At 43.1% G+C, this 22,678-nt stretch overlaps 1 protein-coding gene across 1 annotated transcript in view; it reads right to left on the bottom strand.

The window, feature by feature from the left end:
* LOC122556838 (shootin-1-like) overlaps positions 1-22,678 on the bottom strand; it is a 119,354-nt gene that overhangs the window by 7,666 nt on the left and 89,010 nt on the right. The window contains 9 exon segments of the mRNA XM_043704073.1: positions 1,270-1,390; positions 4,925-4,984; positions 9,178-9,195; positions 14,831-14,931; positions 15,634-15,704; positions 17,501-17,592; positions 17,594-17,667; positions 19,235-19,388; positions 21,393-21,539. Of these exon segments, the coding sequence (XP_043560008.1) occupies positions 1,270-1,390; positions 4,925-4,984; positions 9,178-9,195; positions 14,831-14,931; positions 15,634-15,704; positions 17,501-17,592; positions 17,594-17,667; positions 19,235-19,388; positions 21,393-21,539 (838 nt within the window).

The following is a 22,678-nucleotide window of genomic DNA, read 5'->3' as shown; positions in this document are numbered from 1 at the left end:
TTACCATCCTTCTTAAACAGTGGCACCACGTTTGCCAACCTCCAGTCTTCTGGCACCTCACCTGTGACTATCGATGATACAAATATCTCAGCAAGAGGCCCAGCAATCACTTCTCTAGCTTCCCACAGAGTTCTCGGGTACACCTGATCAGGTCCTGGGGATTTATCCACTTTTATCCGTTTCAAGACATCCAGCACTTCCTCCTCTGTAATCTGGACATTTTGCAAGATGTCACCATCTATTTCCCTACAGTCTATATCTTCCATGTCCTTTTCCACAGTAAATACTGATGCAAAATATTAATTTAGTATCTCCCCCAATTTCTGTGGCTCCACACAAAGGCCGCCTACCTGATCTTTCGAAGGGCCCTATTCTCTCCCTAGTTACCCTTTTGTCCTTAATATATTTGTAAAAACCCTTTGGATTCTCCTTAATTCTATTTGCCAGTTAGAAATTTGGTAAAAGAATGAAAAACAAAGATAAATTAACAATTTGTGGATGTCTTTTGGACCACCGGGGAGCACAAATATCAAAACATTCAGCATTGCTATTACATCATTTGGATTTGCACATAAGGGACATGATAGGAAAGTTTGCACATTAAACAAAATCACTACATAGTGAAGAGGTCTCCAAAGAACATCGAGAAAATAGGTAGGTCAGGTAGGAACCAGGCCTCAAGAAATGAGTGCACTTTTCAATAGAACTCAAAGTTAAGAGAAAATCTAATGTGTCAGAACAATAAGACAAATATAGGAAATAATTACCTGCATTGGCCAGTAGCCCAAATTTTAAAGTTAAGATCATGGAAGGAACAAAAGGACTGATAAGGAAATGTTATGAATTTGAAGTGCTTTTAGAATAGGGAAGGCTTGTTCCAAAACCAGTGAAATTGCTTCTAAAATAGAATGGGATAAACGATCACAAATAATAATTTCAAAGGACATACACAAAAAGCAGGGGAATTGGATATATAGTTAGTATCTGTTTCAGAGGGCTAGTATAGGTGTAATGGGCCAAAAGGCTCCGCTTATGTTGCTAAATGTTAGTGAAGGTTGGTGAACTTTTTTTTTCATTCATTTTGTGGGATGTTTCGCTGGCTGGCCAGCATTTATGGTTCACCTGCATGTGGTTAACCACCAGGCCAGACATAATGACGCATGTGAGTTTGCTTGTTACTTAAAACTTTCTGCCAAGAATATCTGCATTTGTACGTTACAAATTAAAAACTGAGAGAAAGCAGACATCCAGAATTTAGCGACCCATTACCTCTTGGACTGTAATCTGAAGTCTGTTTCCTCCTCCGTCTCAGAACAACCTCCAGCTCATTCTCTGCCTTGTTCTGACTTGCATCTGGAAACCCTCGACTGGGGCTTTTCTTCATTGAATCCTATGAGCAGGTAATAAGAAATCAGGGGCACTGTATATCACACTAAGTGCTACCAACCTCCTTGCACATGTGGCACTGATATCAATGTAAGCTGGTAAAATTAACTTATAAGTAATAACTTTCAGCAGTTAAACACTTAAATGCGGAAGTGACATTGTGACCTGGCTCTAGTATATTGGTGACGCAGTGTTAGTTTATAGGAATCTAATGGCCATCTGAGCTAGTTCATCCCAGGCAGGAATTATTAGTAAAGCCTTGTGCATAAATCAATGCCTAAAACAGGTAGTAGACCCTTTGCATATTTGAATAAAGGGGCTTGATTCCTGTTTGAGATTCTTTGCAAAGTGCTGCAGCCAGTTCAGAGCTGCCATCTCTGAAGAGACTGTTAGACATTACCTACAAGAAGACATGTTTTACCTTTTTGACTGTCCTCAATGTAGAGTATGAATATGCCTGATTAAGTTCAGATGCTGCTTCTGGCCTAGGATCTTCCCAAAGCCAACAAGCAGCTGATGGGGCCACAGCTGGTGCTCACAGCCCACAGGAAAGAAACAAATAAGTCAAGTGAACCAATGGTGAACCATGATCCTGTCATAGGCATCATTCGGTACAATCAATGTCACCCCAAAAGAGTGTGATCCAACTTCTAGTGTTCTCACTGACTGAGTGAAGCAGAAGGGCATTGCAGTGAGAGGCAAGGTGAATTTAATTAAATTAAAGCTTTATTCAATATTTCTTTGAGTCATCTCAATATAAATAACATTATTGAAAAAGTGTGTCACTTTAAGGGTTTTCTCTTAGAGTCCCTACAGTGAGAGAATTTTACAATATATTTCATCAGTGTGTTAGTTAGATGTGCACTATGTGAGACAGTATTACAATAAGCGTAGTGCTTTACCAAATAATTGAAGATTGGAGAGAGTGTTTCAATGAGTTATATATAATGTCGCTTTACAGTGCAAGTTTACTTTAATAGGTAGAATACTTTTTATGAGATAGCATCAAAGTTAGGGGCCATTACGTTGAAGAATATTTGCCGTGGATGTTGAATTATATTAAACAATAGGCAAAGTTTAATATACCCAATGGGTGGCGTGGTGGTTCAAACGTTGGCACGGTGGCTCATTAGTTAGCACTGCTGCCTCACAGCACCAGGGACCCAGGTTTGATTTCACCCTCAAGCGACTGTCTGCATGAGATTACCCATTCTCCCCATGTCTGCGTGGGTTTCCTCCGGGTGCTCCGGTTTCCTCCCACAGTCCAAGGAAGATGTGGAGGTGCTTGTGTTGAACTGTGGTGGCTAAGGTTGAAAGTCACATGACACCAGGTTATAGTCCAACAGGTTTATTTGAAATCACAAGCTTTTGGCACACTGCCCATTCGTCAAGTGAAGCGACCTGACAAAGGGGCAGCTCTCTGAAAGCTTGTGATTTCAAATAGACCTGTTGGACTATAATCTGGCGTCGTGTGACTTTTGACCTCGTCCAAAGACTGCAGGTTAGGTAGATCAGCCATGGAAAATGCAGGATGATGAGGTAGGGTGGGATGTTCTTTGGAAGGTCAGTGTGGACATAATGGGTTGAACGGCCTGCTTCCACCCTGTAGGGATTCTATGGCATGAAGGTGGATAAGGGATGGGGCACTTGATTGGGCAGGTGTCAAACCACATCCTTACTTCCATCTGATTATGTCTGGTGTGCGAAGGCTCATGGATAATCTCCCTGTCTGGTTGCTAATTGTGGACAATTAATACCTTAAGGCCCCCTTTCCACTGCCAATGATATTCACCCAACAGTGAGTGGGAAGGTATCATTGGGAAGGTCAACAAGCAACTATTTCTTTTGGGTGGAGTCGGGGAGACCCTTATTAAAAGACACTCAGAGCCTGGTCAAGGGACCTGAGATCAGGATGTTGGACCTCGGTGAACACCACCAGAACCTTTGCTCTTTCTTCCAAGTCCTGACTCATTCCCCACAATCTCTGCCCTTCCTCAGCAGGGACCTGATCTTAGGCTTTTTCCGGGTGCATTACCCAGTAATGAGGCTGGCAATAGAAGGCTGCCAGCTTCCAATTGGGATTTCTGCCCTGGGGTATCCTGAATCCCAGGAAAGGCCCAACACTGGCTAGTTAATTGCCTGGTGGGCACTTCATTCAATCGGGCTTTACCTGACAGAGTGGGCACAAGACTCCTACCAGTTGGAGAACTCATAGGTGCGACATGTGCCACCATGATTAAAGTTTGCCCTGCGTTCCAGGGAGGGTGGTGTTGGTTGACAGATTTACAATCAAAGGTATCAGATATATTAGGATTACAATGGAATATACTAAAATATGCCAGCACACAGGAATGGGTGGCACAGTGGCTCAGTGGCTAGCAGTACTGCCTCACAGCACTAGGAAGCTGGGTTCGATTCTACCCTCAGGCTGCTGTCTGTGTGGAGTTTGCATGTTCTCCTTGCGTCTGTGTGGGTTTACTCCCATAGTCCAAAGATGAGCAGATTAGATGGATTGGTCATGCTGATGTGTGGGTTAGCTATGGGAAATGCAGGGATGGGGTGGAGCTGGGTGGGATGCTCTTCAGAGGGCTGGTGTGGACTCAATGGGCCAAATGGCCAGCTTCCATCCTGTAGGGGTTCTATGGAGGTGGTATTTTTAATGTTTAATATCAGAGAGATGTATGCTATGAGTGTGTGTGACAGCTTGTTATGTGAGATAATCATGTACAGAATTGTTGGTTATCATTGTCACTGTAATGGGATTGTGTTATTTGAGAATTATTGAATAAAAGGAATATTGAGAGATCCCAGTGTACCACACATAGGAATAGCTATTTCAGATACTGGAATAATTAAGGTTATATTATAATAATCTGCATTACAATCAGAAGTAATTCATATAATTCCTTGCTTAATCTAAATAGGTTACTTCAGTAAACAGTAATATATTTTACTGTGAGTATAATGTGGAAAGGTTAGTGCGTGTCAAAGTAATCATATGAATAATTTACTGGAACCTATTATTGTCGATGCACTATCTGCTTTGACAGGAGGTCTATCGCTGTCTCTTCATCAACAGTTGCCTAATGTCTGACCATAGTATTGAACTCAAATCAGAAAATCTGCTCTTAACTCACACTGAACACTTGCAACTCAGTTACATTACTCAGTAAATCTGAGGTATTGTTCTTTACTTATTGATTTAAACATACAACATTTTTTGAAAAAGTCAGTGCATGTTAGCAACTCTCTAGTTTCAACTAACTGCTGTGAGGTGAATAATGGAGGAGGTTAAATTGATTATGACATGGGTTCATGATCTTAAGAAACCCAGTGGAATAATAAAGTCACTGGAATCTTCAAGGTGAGGGCACAAATAGTTATTTTCCTGGCTGCCGTGGGAGTTCTAATGTTTACTCGATAAACAAAGAGAAATCTGATTCATCCTGACCGGTGCTGTATGTTTTGTTTTATCTTTCCTGATGGTATTTATAAGTGTGGCTGTTAACAAAGGGTTAAATTTGTTCTCTTATATTACCAGGATCCCCTTCAGCTCATCCATGGCACTCTCCTCTGTTTTCTCATCCACTGGTGGTGGCTGTCAGGGTTAAAGCAAACACACAATGGGTATGAATGATGGCATTTGCAGTGAATCAGCTCTCCCTCAGCTACCCAGCACCTGGCATCCTGCTCAGCCTTCCGAACATCCCCGCAGCCATTTAGTCTCTTGCTCATCTTCTTACCAAGTGCAGATGCCTGCCATCTGCCACCCCAGTTTAAATTAGTCAGAGATGCCTGCTTCCAAACCACCCCTCCTGTCAATTGCTATTGGGCACAATGTTTCAATCAGCCAGGTTTGTTCATTGTTAATATTGTCCACAGTTGAGTAGGAATTACTCTATCCAGGGGGAGGAGGGGGCAAGTTTTGCAAGCAGGTTCTCAGCCTGTTCTAGGGAGCCTGCCGTGGGATAGCAGGCCATATTTCGCCATCTCAAAGGGTGGGAAAAGTGTCCTCGATTCCAGCCAGTCTGTCGTCTCTTCATCTTGCTACTTCCAGTAATGGTGACCCTGAAATTACCTGATTGCCATAAAACTAATTCACTAATATCCCTAATGTCCTTGCCCAGCCTGTCCTTTATGTGGCTCCAGACCTACAGCCATGTAATTGACTTTTAATTGCTATCTGCAATGGCTTCGCAAGTCACGGAGTCACAGAGTTATACAGCACCGAAACAAGTCCCTCAATCCAACCAGTCTGCGCCGAACATAATCCCAAACTAAACTAGTCCCACCTGTCTGCTCCTGACCCATATCCCTCTAAACCTTTCCTATTCATCTACTTATCCAAATGCTTTTTAAACGTTGCAATTATACCCACATCTACCACTTCCCCAGGAAGTTAATTCCACACACGAATTTGCCCCTCATTTCTTTTTAAATGTCTCTCTTCTGACCTTAAAAACATGCCCTCTAGACTTGAAATCCCATTCTTAGGGAAAAGACACTTACCGACCATTAACCCTATCTATACCCCTCATGATTTTATACAGCCTATAAATAATTGTACTCACATCCACTACTTCCTCAAAGTTCATTCCACATGCAAATCACTCTCTCTGTAAAACATTTGCCCCTCAGGTCTTTTTTAAATCTCTCCCCTTTCACCTTAAACATGTGCCCACTAGCCTTGAAATCCCCCATCCTAGGGAAAAGACATTTGGTTCTTTAAGCCTAGCCATCCATGCCCATGTACCAAGAATGACATTCAGAAAATAATTATCACCATCAGCTTTGCTTAATTTTCATTTGGAAAAACATATTAAAAGCTAACATTTTTTTTAAACACAAGTGTATTGATTCAACAACAAGCTGCACAAATGCAACCTGCACTTGAAGATGTATAATATTTAGATTTTTATAAATATGATCTCTTTTGGCTGATGTGCTCTAATTTTTAAAATACTAAATATATTGGAGCTCACGTAGCCATGGAAACAACAGCAAAGCAAGATTGATGTCAAAGGTTATATTCCCTTGATTGATTTGTATTAAGAGTTGAGCATCCCTACCGCAGCAGCCTCTCAAACAGCTACAACTGTTATCACTGCTCCTGGAGGGTGTCTCAGCAGCTGAGCCCAAGCTGGTGTCACTCAAGTGGTCTCTCTCCTCTCTGCACTGTCGAACCCACAGTCCTAGAGCACTTAGCCACAGGAGGTTAGGCCTCAAATCTTAGCACAATATTTCTATCAGCTCCCAGACCCCATTGCCGAAGGGAGGCATTTGGTCCTGACTTTAATCACTCATCCTCACTGAGAGGAGTTTGAAGATGCTAGCGGAACCAGCTACTTCTGATGAAGAAGGGTAATCGACATCCCATAATGTAGAATGCTACGAAATAGTCCAAATCAGAAATTATTCAACCTAATCATAGAGTCATAGAGCTGTACAGTACTGAAACAGACCCTTCAGTCCAACCCGACCATGCCAACCAGATATCCTAAATTAATCTAGTCCCATTTGCCAGTATTTGGCCCATATCCCTCTAAACCCTTCCTATTCATATACCCAACCAGATGCCTCTTAAATATTGTAATTGTAACAGCCTCCACCACTTCTTCTGGGAGCTCATTCCATACACGCATCACCCTCTGTGTGAAAGACTTGCCCCTCAAGTCCCTTTTATATCTTTCTCCTCTCATGTTAAACCTATGCCCTCTAGTTCTGAACTCCCCCACCCCAGGGAATAGACCTTATCTATTTATCCTCTCCCCACCCCTCTTGTTGTTGTGTCACCATACTCTGACCAGAGCATAGGGGCTGCTCTCTCATTAGAGAGAAGCAGCTGGTGGTGATTTAGCCTGAGGGTTACCGGTCCTCAGCCAAGGGAAGACGTTGAGAAAGAGAATCCTTCATCGTAACCTCAAACCAGTGATGGGAATTGAACCCACACCATTGGTATCACACTGCTCTGTAAACCAATGATCCAGCCAACTGAGCTAAACAAATGCTGGCATGAGTTTATAAACCTCTATAAGATCACCCCTCAGCCTCTGATGCTCCAGGGAAAACAGCCCCAGCCTGTTCAGCCTCTCCTGATAGCTCAAACCCTCCAACCCTGGCAACATCCTTGTAAATCCTTTCTGAACCCTTTCAAGTTTCACAAGTTCCTTCCTACAGCTATACGTAATAAGTTCTAAAACAAATGTCAGTAGGGTCCCCCAATGGGGATGGTGATAGGTGGACTGATCTACACTGGTCAAAGATTGATCCAGGTCCTCTGGGTTAGTTTTGGGGGGAGCGAGGTATCTGAATCAGCCAGTTACCCTTCCTGGTAAAACATATGTTTGGGGTTTGAGCCGAGAGCAGTACTTGGCTTGACCTGTGGTTCACCCCATATTTCGACTGGCCACAGGCACACTGTTGGCTAGACGTAAAGGCAAAGAGTGAATCCTTCTGTGACCAGCAGAGGGCAGCCAGTGCTGTGGCATTATACCCATGATGTGGAGATGCCGGGGTTGGACTGGAGTGTACAAAGTTAAAAATCAAACAACACCAGGTAATAGTCCAACAGGTTTAATTGGAAGTACAAGCTTTCAGAAATAAATCTGTTGCTGTGTAATTTTTAACTTTGTCCATCCTCAAAGATCAACATCTTTAGGGATGAAAGGAGAAAAGGAAAAGAAAAAGAGAACCACCCCCTTTTAAAATATTTGCCCTTCACGTCTTCTTTAAATCTCTCTCCTCTCACCTTAAGAATATGCCCCCTAGTCTTTAAAGCCCTCATCCTGGGGAAAAGACAGCTACCATTGATCCTATCTAGACTCAAGATTTTATAAACCTCTATAAAGTCACCCTCAACCTCCTACGCTCCGGTGAAAAAGTCCCAGAACGTTTCTGCTGGATCACAAATTGTCTTCTAATATCCCAGATATTATCTGTGGAAAACCGCTAATGACAACAGGCAAAGCTCAAAGCTGTTGAATAATTACAGAGTTATTGCTACGAAACAAATCTTGAGCAGGCCTCAATATGTTGCTTATGGTTTTAATTTTATTTTGAAAATAACTCTGAAGCTTCCCCTGCTGTCCAGTTACTGCAGAGGAGAGTGGTAACAAGGATTTCTGCCTGCTCAGGGTCATGAGAGTCAACCATGAAAACAGCCTGGGGAAAAGGGTGGAGATGCCGGTGTTGAACTGGGGTGGACAGAGTTAAAAATCACACAACACCAGGTTATGGTCTGACATGTTTATTGGGAAGCAATAGCTTTCGGAGCGCTGCTCCATCATCGGGTAGCCCAGCCTTCCAGTGGGGATCAATCACAACCAAGGAAGACAACTTTGACTGATCAAGCCTTTCTGCTCATTTCCAATCCACAGAGCAGCCTAGCTGCCTGGCAGACTGAAAACTTTCCCTCAAACGTGCTAAAGAAAAATCAAAATCCCAACTTTCCCCAGCCCCATTGCTGGTCAGTTTCCATCTTTACTCTGGATTTTCAAATAACTCAAATCTACAACAATTGATTCACAGAAATCAGAGGCCAATTTTAACCCCTTATCTAAAATAAATGTGATAGAGGAAAAATCATTCCATTAGATTTATTCAAGCTTGAGACAGCATGCTTGGGGAAAGAATATTGTCAATCTATTCGTTTGTGGCCTCAATTTCACCCTCATTTCACAGACCATCATTTCAGGAGGGGCTTCAAAATCTGCAAGGGGGGGGATGCTAACGGGGTGAGGTTTGGCAAGGCAAGTGCAAGGGACGTGCAAAGAAAAGGAGTAGGAGTCCTACCTTGTTGCTAACTTTCCTCTTCAGAAAGAGATCCGCCAAGCAGTCAGTGAGAAAGAATAAGAGAGGAAGTATCAGTGTAAGATCTCATATAATGTAACCCACAGTGTCCAGGAACCAAACACATTTCTCATTAATATCCAACTCGGTAAAGGTTAAGGAAAAGATCCAAAGAAATGGGCGGCACGGTGGCACAGTGGTTAGCACTGCTGCCTCGCAGCACCAGAGACCCGGGTTCTCCAGGAACCAAACACATTTCTCATTAATATCCAACTCGGTAAAGGTTAAGGAAAAGATCCAAAGAAATATAACTGAGAGAAATAAGTACAGATGTACACGGCCATTGAGCCCATCTAAGTCATTCTACCAGACATAATCTATCAAGGTATGTGGCTCACTTTTTGTATGATTTGAGTCTTTATCTCCAATAACATATCGGGATTGTGATTTCTGATATTATTCTTGCCTTTTTTTAAAACTAGCATGTACCTGTTTACACTTGGACCATAGCCATGGTTTGACTTGGTAACCTGTAAAACCCCAACTCATTCTCATCTCAGAGCTCTTCTATCAGTCACTGTCTCTCAGAGAGACTGAAGTTTTCTAGCTGTTCCTTCTTTGCTAAAGTTAGGTCAGTTATGGCTGACATAGTCGAGAGTGTGGTGCTGGAAAAGCACAGCAGGCCAGGCAGCATTTGAGGAGCAGGAGAGTCCACGTATCAGGCATAAGCACTTCATCAGGAGACGAATCCTGATGAAGGGCTTATGCCCGAAACATTGACTGCCCTGCTTCTCGGATGCTGCCTGACCAGCTGTGCTTTTCCAGCACCACACTCTCGACTCTGATCTCCAGCATCTGCAGTCCTCACTTTCTCCTTATGGCTGGCATAGTCAAAAAATTGGACCCCAAGCTATATCACTGGTTCCTGATACCCTCTAGATTTTCTGACTGTTGTGATAGAGTAATGCACGCCTTTCATATGGAAGGTGTTAAGTTATGAAGATGCAAAAAAAGTATTGTTACACAATGTATTTCTTCTGTTGGCCAGCAACCAGGTGCCATAGTATATGGAAAGACTGAGATGAGTGTAACATGGTTATGCAGTAGATTTCTCATTTGTACCATAAGAAGTCAACAAACTACTGAGCAAGTTAACATCTTCATTGCAAATACAGCAAAATTTTGTTTTAACCTTATGAACTGACACTCTCAATAAACCGGCAAAAATTATACACCTCAAAAAAAACTCCGTGAAGTTTACGGTATTATTCTGTCCAATTATAGTTTTTTAAAATTTATTTACCTCAGTGTAAATGTACTTCGAATCATAGAGACATACAGCACGGAAACAGACCCTCTGGTCCAACCAGTCCATGCCGACCGTAATCCCAAGCTAAACTAATCTGCCTGCTCCTGGCCCATATTCCTCCAAATCTTTCCTACTCATGGACTTATCCAAATGTCTTTTAAATGTTGTACCTACATCCACCACTTCCTCTGGCAGTTCAATCCACACACGACCCGCTCTCTGTATAAAAATTTTGCCCCTCATGTCCTTGTTAAAATCTTTCTCCTCTCACCTTAAAAATGTGCCTCCCAGTTTTGAACTCCCCCACCCTAGGGAAAAGACCCTCGACATTCATCTTATCTATGCCCCTCATGATTTTATAAACCTCAATAAGGTCACCCCTCAACCTTTGCTCCAGTGAAAGAAATCCCAGCCTTTCCAGTCTAACTTTATATCTCAACCCCCCCCCACTCCTGGCAACATCCTGGTAAATCATTTCTGAACCCTCTCCAGTTTAATAATATTCTTCCTATAACAGGGCAACCAGAACTGGGCGCAGTATTCCAGAAAAGGTCTCTTCAACATCCTGTATAACCTCATCATAACATTCCAACACAAATGGCCACACAAAATATCAGTAGTTGATTCAATCTCAAGTCAATTTATCCTCAAATGCTATGATCTCCCACAAGGTCTGAATAGTCAGTTGAGGGTGAGAGTGAGAACAGTCTCTGCTGGTAAGGTTATATTATTATTTAAGTGATTTATGTAAATAAAGTATAACAATGATGTGTATACCCCCCTGTATTACGTTTCTACTAGTTAGTGTCTGGTTTTACATTGATTATCCAGAATATTTAACAAACCAGCTCAGTCCTAGTTCAATATGTGCCTGATAATAGAAAGTTTACTGTATTATATATGCAAGTTCTGACTGCTTTTCCAATGCTGTTTACTTGGTGGCAAATCTCATATTTGTTTGGCCAGGCATAGTTTGAGCAACGCCATCAACACGAGCATTTTAATTCAAGATGTTTCCTGTCCAGTATTGTGGCCCATTGGACCCACCAACAGTGACAGTGTTCTAAATGGGGACAGTTACACTCATCAAAAGAAATGCCAAATAAAAGTGAAATGCTGTAGGTGCTGGGTGTCTGAAATGAAAAAAACTGAAAGTGCTGGAGAAGCTCAGCAGCTCATGAAATGCCACATTTTCTGTTCCTACCTTCTGTCAGAGCACCGTTTTTAATGATGAAACAAAGCAAAACTGAAAGAAGCAGATAATAATCCTTGTTGATCCCATTCTCTATTTATATAATTAACCTCTCATCAACTGAAGGTGGCAAAGACTTACAAGTAGCTGATCATTTACACATATTTCTCACACCAGTAACAATTAGCTTTTAATTGAGCTCAGAATGTGTCTATTTATACCTATTGGAACTTGGAGTTTTGTAGGGACCAGGAGAGCTGTCTGGTGGTGCAATGGTAGTGTCCCCACCACTGGTGTTGGAGGTCCAGGTTCAATTCCCACCTGCTCCAGAGGTGTGCATTAACATTGAGCAATTCGTTAACTAAAGAGAGTAGGCATGTCGATAACAGAGTAAAGATTAGACAAAGTGGGTGCTGAAGATTAGAGTAGTGCTGGAAAAGCACCCAAGGAGCAGGAAAATCGACACTTTGGGCAAAGCCCTTCATCAGGAACGACAGTAACAGAAACGTTGATAATAGGCATATTTTAGCAAGAGAAGAATGATTATGTTATGAGACACCGTTTCCTTTAACTTGCCATTTGAAATTCTTGGGAGATTCCTTGCAATATTTCGAGTCTTGACATTGAATTAAATCTGTCTTTTTATCGACATGGGAAATCTGAAAGGTACTGAACGAGGAGGTGTATCCTTGTCACAAAGCAGTAGCCATCAACTCTGCTAGAGAGTAGTCTGATAGCCTTTTATACCTGGCACTTGTATGCCCATTACTGCAGGAGGATATAGAGTCATAGAGCTGTGTAACACAGAAACAAACCCTTCGGTCCAACACGTCCATGCCAACCAGATACCCTAAACTGATCCAGTCCCATTTGCCAGCATTTGGCCCATATCCCTCTGAAACCCTTCCTATTCATATATCCATCCAGATGCCTATTAAATGTTGCAATTGTACCAGCATCCACCACTTCCTCTGGCAGCTCATTCCATACACGCACTACCCTCTGTGTGAAAAAGTTATCCCCTTGGGTCCCTTTTAAATCTTTCCCCTTTAAACCTATGCTCTCTAGTTCCAGACTCTCACATCCCAGGGAAAATACCTTGTCTGTTTATCCTATTCATGCCCCTCATGATTTTGTAAACCTCTATAAGGTCACCACTCAGCCTCTGACGCTCCAGGGAAAACAGCCCCAGCCTATTCAGCCTCTCCCTGTAGCTCAAACCATCCAAACCCAGCAATTTCCTTGTAAGTCTTTTCCGAACCATTTCAAGTTTCACAAAATCCTTTCTACAGTAGGGAGACTAGAATTGAATGCTGTTATGTAGCATCCAGAAATTCTACATTCTATGATGTGTTTTCCTTTCAATAGAACGTTAGACAATTTTTATACGTGGACTTTCATTTCAAAACTTGCAAATTCTGGTTATCTGAAATAATGATGCGGAGGTGCCAATGTTGGACTGGGCTGGACAAAGTCAGAAGTCACATGACACCAGGTTATAGTCCAACAGGTTTATTTGAAATCACAAGCTTTTGGAGCGCTGGCCCTCACTTCACCTAATGAAGGGGCAGTGCTCTGAAAGCTTGTGATTTCAAATAAACCTGTTGGACTATAACCTGGTGTCATATGACTTCTGACTTTACCTGAAATAAAACAAAAGAGCAAAGATTTCAAAATTGTCAACTTAAATTATATTCTTTCCAGGTGGACTCTAGTTACCTATTGATTGGAATTAGAATCCCTACAGTGTGGAAACAGGCCCTTCAGCCCAACAAGTCCACACCGACCCTCCGAAGAGTAACCCACCCAGACCCATTCCCCTACCCTATATTTACCCCTGACTAATGCATCTAACATTATGGGCAATTTAGCATGGTCAATACACCTGACCTGCACATCTTTGGATTGTGGGAGGAAACTGGAGCACCCAGAGGAAACTTGTGCAGACATGGGGAGAATGTGCAAACTCAACATAGAGAGTCATCCGAGGTGGAGAATTGAACCCGGGTCCTCATCAATAGAGTAAGATGCATTGTAACATCCCAACCCAATCAAACTGAAGCATTCCATGTGTTGTTGATGAGATTACTGAAAGGGGAGCACATTATTGCTCAGTAAAATGTAAGGGGTGTTTTTATTGTCTCACACCTCATGCAAACATAATTACATGTTGAGCACCTACTGACAGACAGGAATGAGTGACGATTTTAAAATTCTGCAAGGAGTTGTTCCTCTATTTGAATGTTAGGGTGATTGCCATTTCTGATCTGGTAGACCATGCTGGAGAATGGATTGTTCTCAAAGATCCCATTGCTCCAGAGGATGACAGATAGCATGTGGATAAGTCAGACTTTTGCCTGAAACGTCAATTTTCCTGCTCCTCAGATGCTGTCTGACCTGCTGTGCTTTGCCAGCACCACACTCTTAACACCACACTAATCTCCAGCATCTGCAGTATTCACTTTCGCCTGAATTCTCCGGCATTCAAAAAGAAAAGTGTAAAAAAGAAATCAAATATGCACAGCATTGTTTAGTTCACATTTAGTTATTGTTTAGTTTTGCATCTCTTTTTTTTTCTGGCTTTCCATTATTTCAAAACATGGCACACACCATTAACTAAATTTCCAACCTATTCTAACCTCCAGGCTAGCCTCCAAATTACTTTCAAAAATGCACCCAGCTGCTTTTGAAAACTGACTTATAGAATAGTTTGATTTCCTCTGAACTGTCAATGCTTCCTACTTTTGCATTTCTCTGTCTCCAGGATTAAATAAATAGAATTTTAAATCCAATTGTTAATCAAAACACAACAGGTCCTTTATTGTATTTATGTTTCTTACAAAGATATTATTTAGATTTATGGTTTGTTTAGAGAGGTTTTAATTTTCTGTAGTTTCTTTACCATGTTGGTAGATATGATCTTGATAGAACATTAGAATATTGTTGTCATTTCTAGAATAGCAGTGAATTGGAGTGGATACCAGTCAAGACAGAGGATATGGATGTATCCATTATTTTAGTCCTGGATTGAAACATGTTCAGCCAGTCTTAATGGGAACAAAAACTATGGGGAAATATACTACCTTCACTGTTGAACATTGGGACCATCAAACTGGTTTGGGAATGATATGAACCAAACTCTAAAGGGATTTTACCTTCGAGACCTGGGCCACAGGCCGTAACATGACACCGTGTTTTATCCGTTCCATCATTTCATTCACAGCTTTTACTTTCACGTCATCGATCCCAGTCTGGTCTACAGAAAAAAAGACAGACAGAGAAGATAAAGTGAAAGTATCAATCTTACTCCAAGCCACACTGAGCCAAGGCTGGATTCACCAACAGATATACTGATCCTGTCTCCTCCATTATCTAAATATGTGAGGAAGTATCATTGGGTTTTAATCTCAAGACCCCAGGACTTTTCCTTCCATTTCAGATCTGTTGAAACAAGGAGGGCTCTTGTGATGCAGGAGTAATGTCTCTACCTCTGCACTAATGAAGCTTGGATTCGAAGCCCACATGCTCCAGAGATGTGTAACAACATCTGTGAGCAGATTGATAAGGAAATATCTGCAACGGAGGAGATCTGAGCTCATTCAGTGAGTAATACATTTGGAAAGGGGAAGGGCAGCTCATATTCACCTGTAGAGGGTTCTGCTGTCTTTGCAATGGGTAAAACTCCATAAAGCAGAACAGCTGTGAGTCAAACCATAGCAAGTTTATTTCACATTCCTGGGGTTAATGTCAAATGAATCCACCCAAAAGTCAACAGAAAGTAAAAGGTATATAACACACAGCTGATCTAATCCTGTCGGTTAGCACAGAACAGGTTATATTGACATTAATCGTTCTGTTTTGGATAGATGCAGGGAACAGAGTTCCCAACAGACTGTGTCAGTCATGTTCATGAGCATTGAGATTTACTTCTGGCGATAAGGTGAGGCTGGTTGCTTACTGTTGCTAGGTTCCGGCTTTGGTTGTGCCTTGGAGTTCTTGGATGATCTTCGCACGATAGCAATGAGGGAACTGTAAGAGGTATAACGTGAGTCCCAGCAGAAAATAAATCAGTTCTTCACAGGCAAAACCTACCAGTCACCAACAGCCTAGCCAGTAATTTTCTACCTTCCACAGTATCTGTGCTCCTCCTGATTTGTTCCGCTACTCCCCCATCTGATTTGATGGTCTCACCCCCAATTAAACCATCACAAACCTCCATCTCTGTGGTTCCCCTGCTCTGTGCACATTTTTGATGTCTCACAGCCCAGACCATCACCCAAACCAACCTTCCATCCAGTGACTCCATCTACACTTCCTGCTGCTTTGGAAAGACAGCGACATCATCAAAGAGCCCTCCCACCTCAGTTATAATCTCTCCCACCCTTTTTCATCAGGTAGAAAAACCTAAGGCTTAAACACATACACCGACAGGTTGAGGAATAGCTTCTACCACACTGTCATTAGGCTTCTGAATGGAGCTCTCAAATTTCAAATCTGATGTTAATCTTGCTTTTTGTGCACCTTCTCTCCAACCGTAACCTTGTATTCCTTGGTCTGTTTTATTACCCTATGATCTTTGTATGGTATGCTCTGCCTGTACTGCACACAAAACAAAACTTTTCACTGTACCTAGATACATGTGACAATGATAAATCAAATCAAACTATTTATCTGATTCACATGTTCATCTTGTCATGTACTGTGTCCATTGCTCTCCTTGTGGTCTCCTCTACGCTAGGGAGACAGGACATCAACTTCCAGAATGTTTCAGCGAACATCTCTGGGACACATGCAGTAAACAACCCCACCCCGCCCTGTGGCCAAACACTTCAACTCCCCATCCCACTCCACCAAGGACATCCTGGGCCTCCTCCATCACCAAATCCTAACCAGCCAATGCCTGGAGGAAGAGCGCCTCATCTTCCACCATGGGACCCTCCAATCACACAGGATCAGTGTGGATTTCACCATTTTCCTCATTTTTTCCAATTCCCCTACCTTATCCCAGATCCAACCCTCCAACTCAGCATTGCCCTCTTGAACTGTCCTACCTGTCCATCTTCCTTCCCATCTATCCACTCCACTCTTCTCTCTGACCTATCATTTTATCTCTCCACCCTTCAGGTTCTCTGCCTGTATTCCTGATGAAGGGCTTTTGCCCGAAACATCGATTTTACTGCTCCTCGGATGCTGCCTGAACTGCTGTGCTTTTCCAGCACCACTCTAATCTAGTCTCTGACCTATCACCTTCACCCCCACCTTCATCTATCGGATTCCCAGCTACCTTCCCCCCAGCCCCACCCCTGTCCCATTTATCTCTCAGCCCTCTTGGGCCACCCCACATTCCTGATAAAGAGCTTATGCCCAAAACATTGACTCTCCTGCTCCTCGGATGCTGCCTGACCTGCTGTGCTTTTCCAGCACCACACTCTTCAACTCACATGTTCACCTCTCCATCATGTCTGATTGGATCGCAATGAGCTCAATTGGCCTTTTTCTCCCAATCGTTTAAGCTCCTCAACAGCAAAGATCAACTATGATTCCTGTCTCCACCAATACTTCATACCTCTGTCCCCTCTCCCTTTACCCTCGTCTCTAACAATAAGTGGGAACTGTTGATGAAGTTACTTGTCATGGAGATAGAGGGCACTTAGTCATCTGCCTTTACTGTTTCCCCACACTACTCCTGCCCTCCAAATGAATCCTTCCCCCACTATTATTCTCAACCCCAAATCCCAATCTCTTTCTCCAATTCCCACATCCATTAATGCACCCTCCTCCCTGTTTCACTTCCTTCTAATGCACTGAAGACGCCAGGGCCATACCTTATTGGGTTGCAGCGTGTGGATGGAAGAGGAGGGGGAGGTGGTGGGGGAGGAGGGGGTGGAGGAGGAGATTGTGGGAGATGGGGGAGAGTGTGGAGGGGGTGGGGGTGGAGCTGCAGCCAGAGCTGGGTCAATCTCTTGAAACTTGATCTTCTTTAGTTCTTTCACTGCAAAATGACATTGACACGCACTTTAATTCTCAGGTAAATTTTGTTTTTTGCCACTACCAGTGCGTGGTGATGGCTAGTTTATTTCTGAAACACAGTTACCATCAAACTGAAGGTGTTCTCTCAGGCTAGATACAGACTTTCCATCTGGAGCCAGAAGGGGTGACTGCGCTGCACGAACAACATCATGCATTTACATATCATCTCCTGCTGCCAAGGTGCAATGGGGAAAGACCACCACCTGCCAAGGTTAAGTAGGAGTCCGTTAAGGTATCGGACTTTCCCTGAGGCTCAAATGTAGGTAAAATATAGTCTGGTTCAAATAAGAGATGCCTTTGGTTTGTTTGGATAGAGTCAAAATCCAGTGTTTGTTAGTTTCCTTGATATGCTACTGTACAGAATAAAACTGCTTAAGTGACTTATATATATGTATACGCAACAATATTTTTTATGAGTAACGTATATTTCAAAAGAAAAAATTCACCTTTGGCCTAGTTAAATGTTCCCAAGTCCTCCTTAGGAGTAATATCGAATAAAATTTGATACCAAATCACATCAGCAAAATATTAAGATAGTGACCAAAAACGTATTGCTGAAGGTAAGTGAAAGAGGAATAGGAACTGGGGGAGCAGAGAGATTTGAACAAGGAATTTCAGATACTGGGTCCGTGGATACCAAGGGCACAGTCACCAATGGTGGAGCGATTCACATCAAAGATCCTCAACAGGTCAGAACCTGCAGTGCTGTTGAAGTCCGAGGGCAGGAAGATGATGGGGCGCAGGGAGACCATTAGCAATTTGAATATCAGGAAGAGACTTTTAAATCGAAGCACTGCAGGACTGGGAGCAATTGGCTGTCTGTGGACAGAGGAGTAATGGGATTTGACAGATGGACAATAGAGGTTTGGATGAGCTCACATTATACAGGGGGTGAAAGATAGGACGCCAGTCCAAGAGAGCATTGGAATCCCCTGTTAATATCACAAGCAGAAAGTGTGTATCACTTTTATGTAATTGTGTGCACAATGCACTAATCATCTGCAAACAGGAAGATGACTCTGTTACTTGCATTTCTTTAATCAGGGAGTTGCAGCACAAGCAATATGTCTGTCCCATTTCCTACACTGAGTACAAGTAATAGGGTTGATGGTCAGGATCTTTTCCCCGAGGTGAAATATCTAATGCTTGCAGGCATACATTAAAGGGAGAGAGGAAAGTTCAAAGGAGATCTGAGGGGTAAGTTTTTTACACGGAGAGTGGTAGCAGTGTGGACCGTGCTGCCAGGGATGGTAGTGGAGGCAGATACGATAGGGGCATTTAAGGAGCTTTTAGATAAACACATGAACATGCAAGGAATAGAGGGATAAGGATCAAGGGCAGGCAGAAGGGATCAGTTTAATTTGGTGTTATGCTCAGCACAACATGGTGGACTGAAGGGCCTGTTCCTGTGTTGTCTATGTTCTAAATGAAAAGCGCTGCTTCATCTGCAGGGTGCTCCTGGACTGCCTGAGATATTGCAATGGGGACTATGACTACAAGCTCATACATCTTTTCCATCCAGTGCACACCTTGATCCTCCAGCTCGCTGTTCCTCTGCTCCATCTCTTGTACTCGCTGCTCTGACTCCCGTCTCTCCTCCTCAACCATCTCCAGTTGCCTCTGTAGAGTACCCAGTTCCTTCTGCAGTGCTGACTCATCGAGGTGAGACTCTAGCTTTTGAATCTGTAGAGGAAGGAATTATTCTCAGTTTGTTCAGAGTGCGGTCAGTCAGTGCTGCACAAACGCCGAGCTCAGAGCCAGATGGTAGACAATGGTGTATCGCTGGATTAAAGTACTCTAACCATGTCTGTTTAAATTAAATCCATCACAAACAATGCTGCTATTCAAAACTCAAAATAAAGCAGTGTACACTGCACCTCAGAATTGTATGATGAGTGTCTGTATCTTTTATTGCCCGTGTTGTGACTTGGGGTGGCACAGTGGCTCAGTGGTTAGCACTGTTGCCTCACAGCACCAGGATCCCAGGTTCAATTCCAGCTTTGGGTGACTGTCTGTGTGGAGTTTGCACATTCTCCCTGTGTCTGTGTGGGTCCTCTCTGGTTCCCTCCCACAGTCCAAAGACGTGCAGGTCAGGTGAATTGGCCATGCTAAATTGCCCATAGTGTGAGGTGCATTAGTCAAAGGGAAATGGGTCTGGGTAGGTTACTCTTCATAAGGTCGGCGTGGCGGTTGGGCCAAAGGGCCTGTTTCTACACTGTAGGGAATCTAGTTTTACTTGGAATAACCCTTCCCTCCAGTATTCCATGTAAAAATATGCTGAAGCAATGTTTAAAATTTCAAAAGTTGACTTGCATTTTGTTTAAACAATTACACTCATGAGTAAACCCAGGCAATATAAAAACCAGGAGCATGTTAGCCTCTCGAACCTGTTCCATTTTGGTAAGAATGTGGCTGAATGTGTTGCACCCTCAATTCCATTTTCCCATCTGCCCTGTCATAACCCTTGGCCCTTCACGATCAAAAATCTCGAAGCTTGAATATATTCAGTGACCTGCCTCCACTGCTCTCTGTGGGGGAGAATTCCAAAGAAGATGACAAACTTCCTGAGGAAGTGGTGGATATGGATTCAATTAAAAAGACATGAATAAGGACATGAATCGGAAAGGTTTGGAGGGATATGGGCCAGGAGCAGGCAGATGGGACTAGATTAGTTTGGGATTATGGTTGGCATGGACCGAAGGGTCTGTTTCCATGCTGTATGATTCTCTGAAATTAAAAACACTTCTCCTCGTCTCACGCATGGGAGACCCCTTATTATACCATATTTTAAAGTATGTCATTTGAAATAAATTGGTACAGGACATTTCCGAACGGAGATAGTGAGGACTGCAGATGCTGGAAAGTGGATAAAGTGTAGAGCTGGAAAAAGCACAGCAGGTCAGGCAGCATGAAGGATCCCTACCTGAAATAGCACCTCCCCTGCTCTTCTGATGCTGCTGGATCTGCTGTGCTTTTTTTCCAGCTCCACACTTTATCGACTCACATTTATGAATGATCTTCTTGTGACCAAGGCTGGAGGAGTGCTCTGTTGCTTTAGTGCCATTATAACATGCATCACATCATAAAAGAAAGATATATTTCCAGTTTCTGAGATGTTCAGTTAAATAGCTTATTTTTATTTGGTTTCAAATAAAAGATCTGTCAACTGGGATGAGTGAGTTGCCTTAGCGCCGATTTCCCTGGAGCATCAGAGGCTGAGGGGTGACCTTATAGCGTTTTATAAAATCATGAGGGGTATGGATAGTGTAAATAGACAAGGGTCTTTTCCCTGGGGTGGGGGAGTCCAGAACAAGAGAAGCATAGATTTAGGGTGAGGGGAAAAATTTAAAAGGGACCTCAGTGGCAATCTTTTCACGCAGAGGGTGGAGAGTGTATGGAATGAGCTGCCAGAGGAAGTGGTGGAGGCTGGTACAATTACAACATTTAAAAGGTATCTGGATGGGTATACGAATAGGAAGGGTTTGGAGGGTTATTGGCCAAGTGCTGGCAAATGGGACTCGGTTAATTTAGTCAGCATGGATGAGTTGGACTGAAGGGTCTCTTTCCATGCTGTACATCTCTATGACACTATGACTCTATCACAGTGGACCCCCTCCCCTACATTCTTCCCGGATGCCAACTCCATCGAAGGAAGCAGCGAATTTCCATGGCAACACAAACCCTGACCTCTTTGTGATGCTGCAGCCTTTCCTCTTCCAGGGTCTTGGTGATGGCTGCGACCTCCTCCAATGCTTTGAACAGCTGTATGCTGGGATCGACCTGCTGCAGGAGAATCGCACTCTGCCGGTTTGCTTCCTTCTGCTTAATTAACATCTGTAACAGGGTGGGAGCAGAACAATAGTGAAACATCCATCACATATTCACCAGCTCCCACACTTACCCAACTACTCTCACACCCAACTCCACATGGCACCACTTCGCACATGTCCTGACCTGGTGATGAAAACAATGCTCGGCATTTATCCAAACCAAAACATACAAAAGTTTGCGAACCAATTTTTGGTTAAGGTAATCTTTTACTAGGAGAAAGTAGGGTTGCAGATGCTGGAGATCAGAGTCAAAGAGAGTGTAGTGCTGGAAAAGCACAGCAGGTCAGGCAGCATCTGAGGTGCAGGAAAATCGACGTTTTGGGCATGAGCCCTTCATCAGGAATGAAGCATGTCTGCAAAAGCCTCATTCCTGATGAAGGGCTTATGTCTGAAACGTTGATTTCCCTGCTCCTCGGATGCTGCCTGACCTGCTGTGCTTTTCCAGCACCACACTCTTCGAATCTCCTTTTACTGATTGGCATCAATATCCAGTCTCATTCCCATTAATACAGAGGACGGGGTTTATTAACTGTAGTTGCTTTCAGTCCACATCTCTAACATTAAACATCAAGACTCTAATGATGAGCATCAATCTATTGTCGGAATAAAACCCTTCTGGCTCACTGATATCCTTTAGGGAAGCAAACTGCCATCCTTACCTGGTCTGGTCTATATGTGACCCCAGACCTACAGCAATGCGGTTGGCTCTTAACTGCCCTCTGGGCAATTAGGGATGGGCAATAAATGCTGGCCTGGCCAGTGATGCCCTCATCCCGTGAATGAATAAATTAAAAATTAAAGGCACAATGGGGACTTAGTTCTATTTAACCCCACAAGCATCTGGCTTCTGAACCTGCAAAATGACACCAAAACTTTGAGATCCAACCGACATTGCATTAAGAATGTACAAAATGACACAGCGATTCTACTAGAGTGTGCAGCTAAGGGGAACACAGCAACTCGAAGAACCCGAGGCACTACAGAGGTAGTGTCTCCCACCCGCCCTCCTCCTCTAACCTAAATAATAAGACCCGTTGTAGTAAGTAGGTAAGTGCTGCATTTTGCTTGTTGTATTCTTTAGACCCAGTTTTTTTAAAAAAGGTTACTTTCAGAGGGATGGCAGTGAAGGCAGTGCAATGTTCC

This window comes from Chiloscyllium plagiosum, chromosome 14 (genome assembly GCF_004010195.1).
Source record: "Chiloscyllium plagiosum isolate BGI_BamShark_2017 chromosome 14, ASM401019v2, whole genome shotgun sequence".
Taxonomy (NCBI): Eukaryota; Metazoa; Chordata; class Chondrichthyes; order Orectolobiformes; family Hemiscylliidae; genus Chiloscyllium; species Chiloscyllium plagiosum.
The sequence above is the reverse complement of the archived record's forward strand: the minus strand, read 5'-3'. Positions and strand labels throughout refer to the sequence as shown.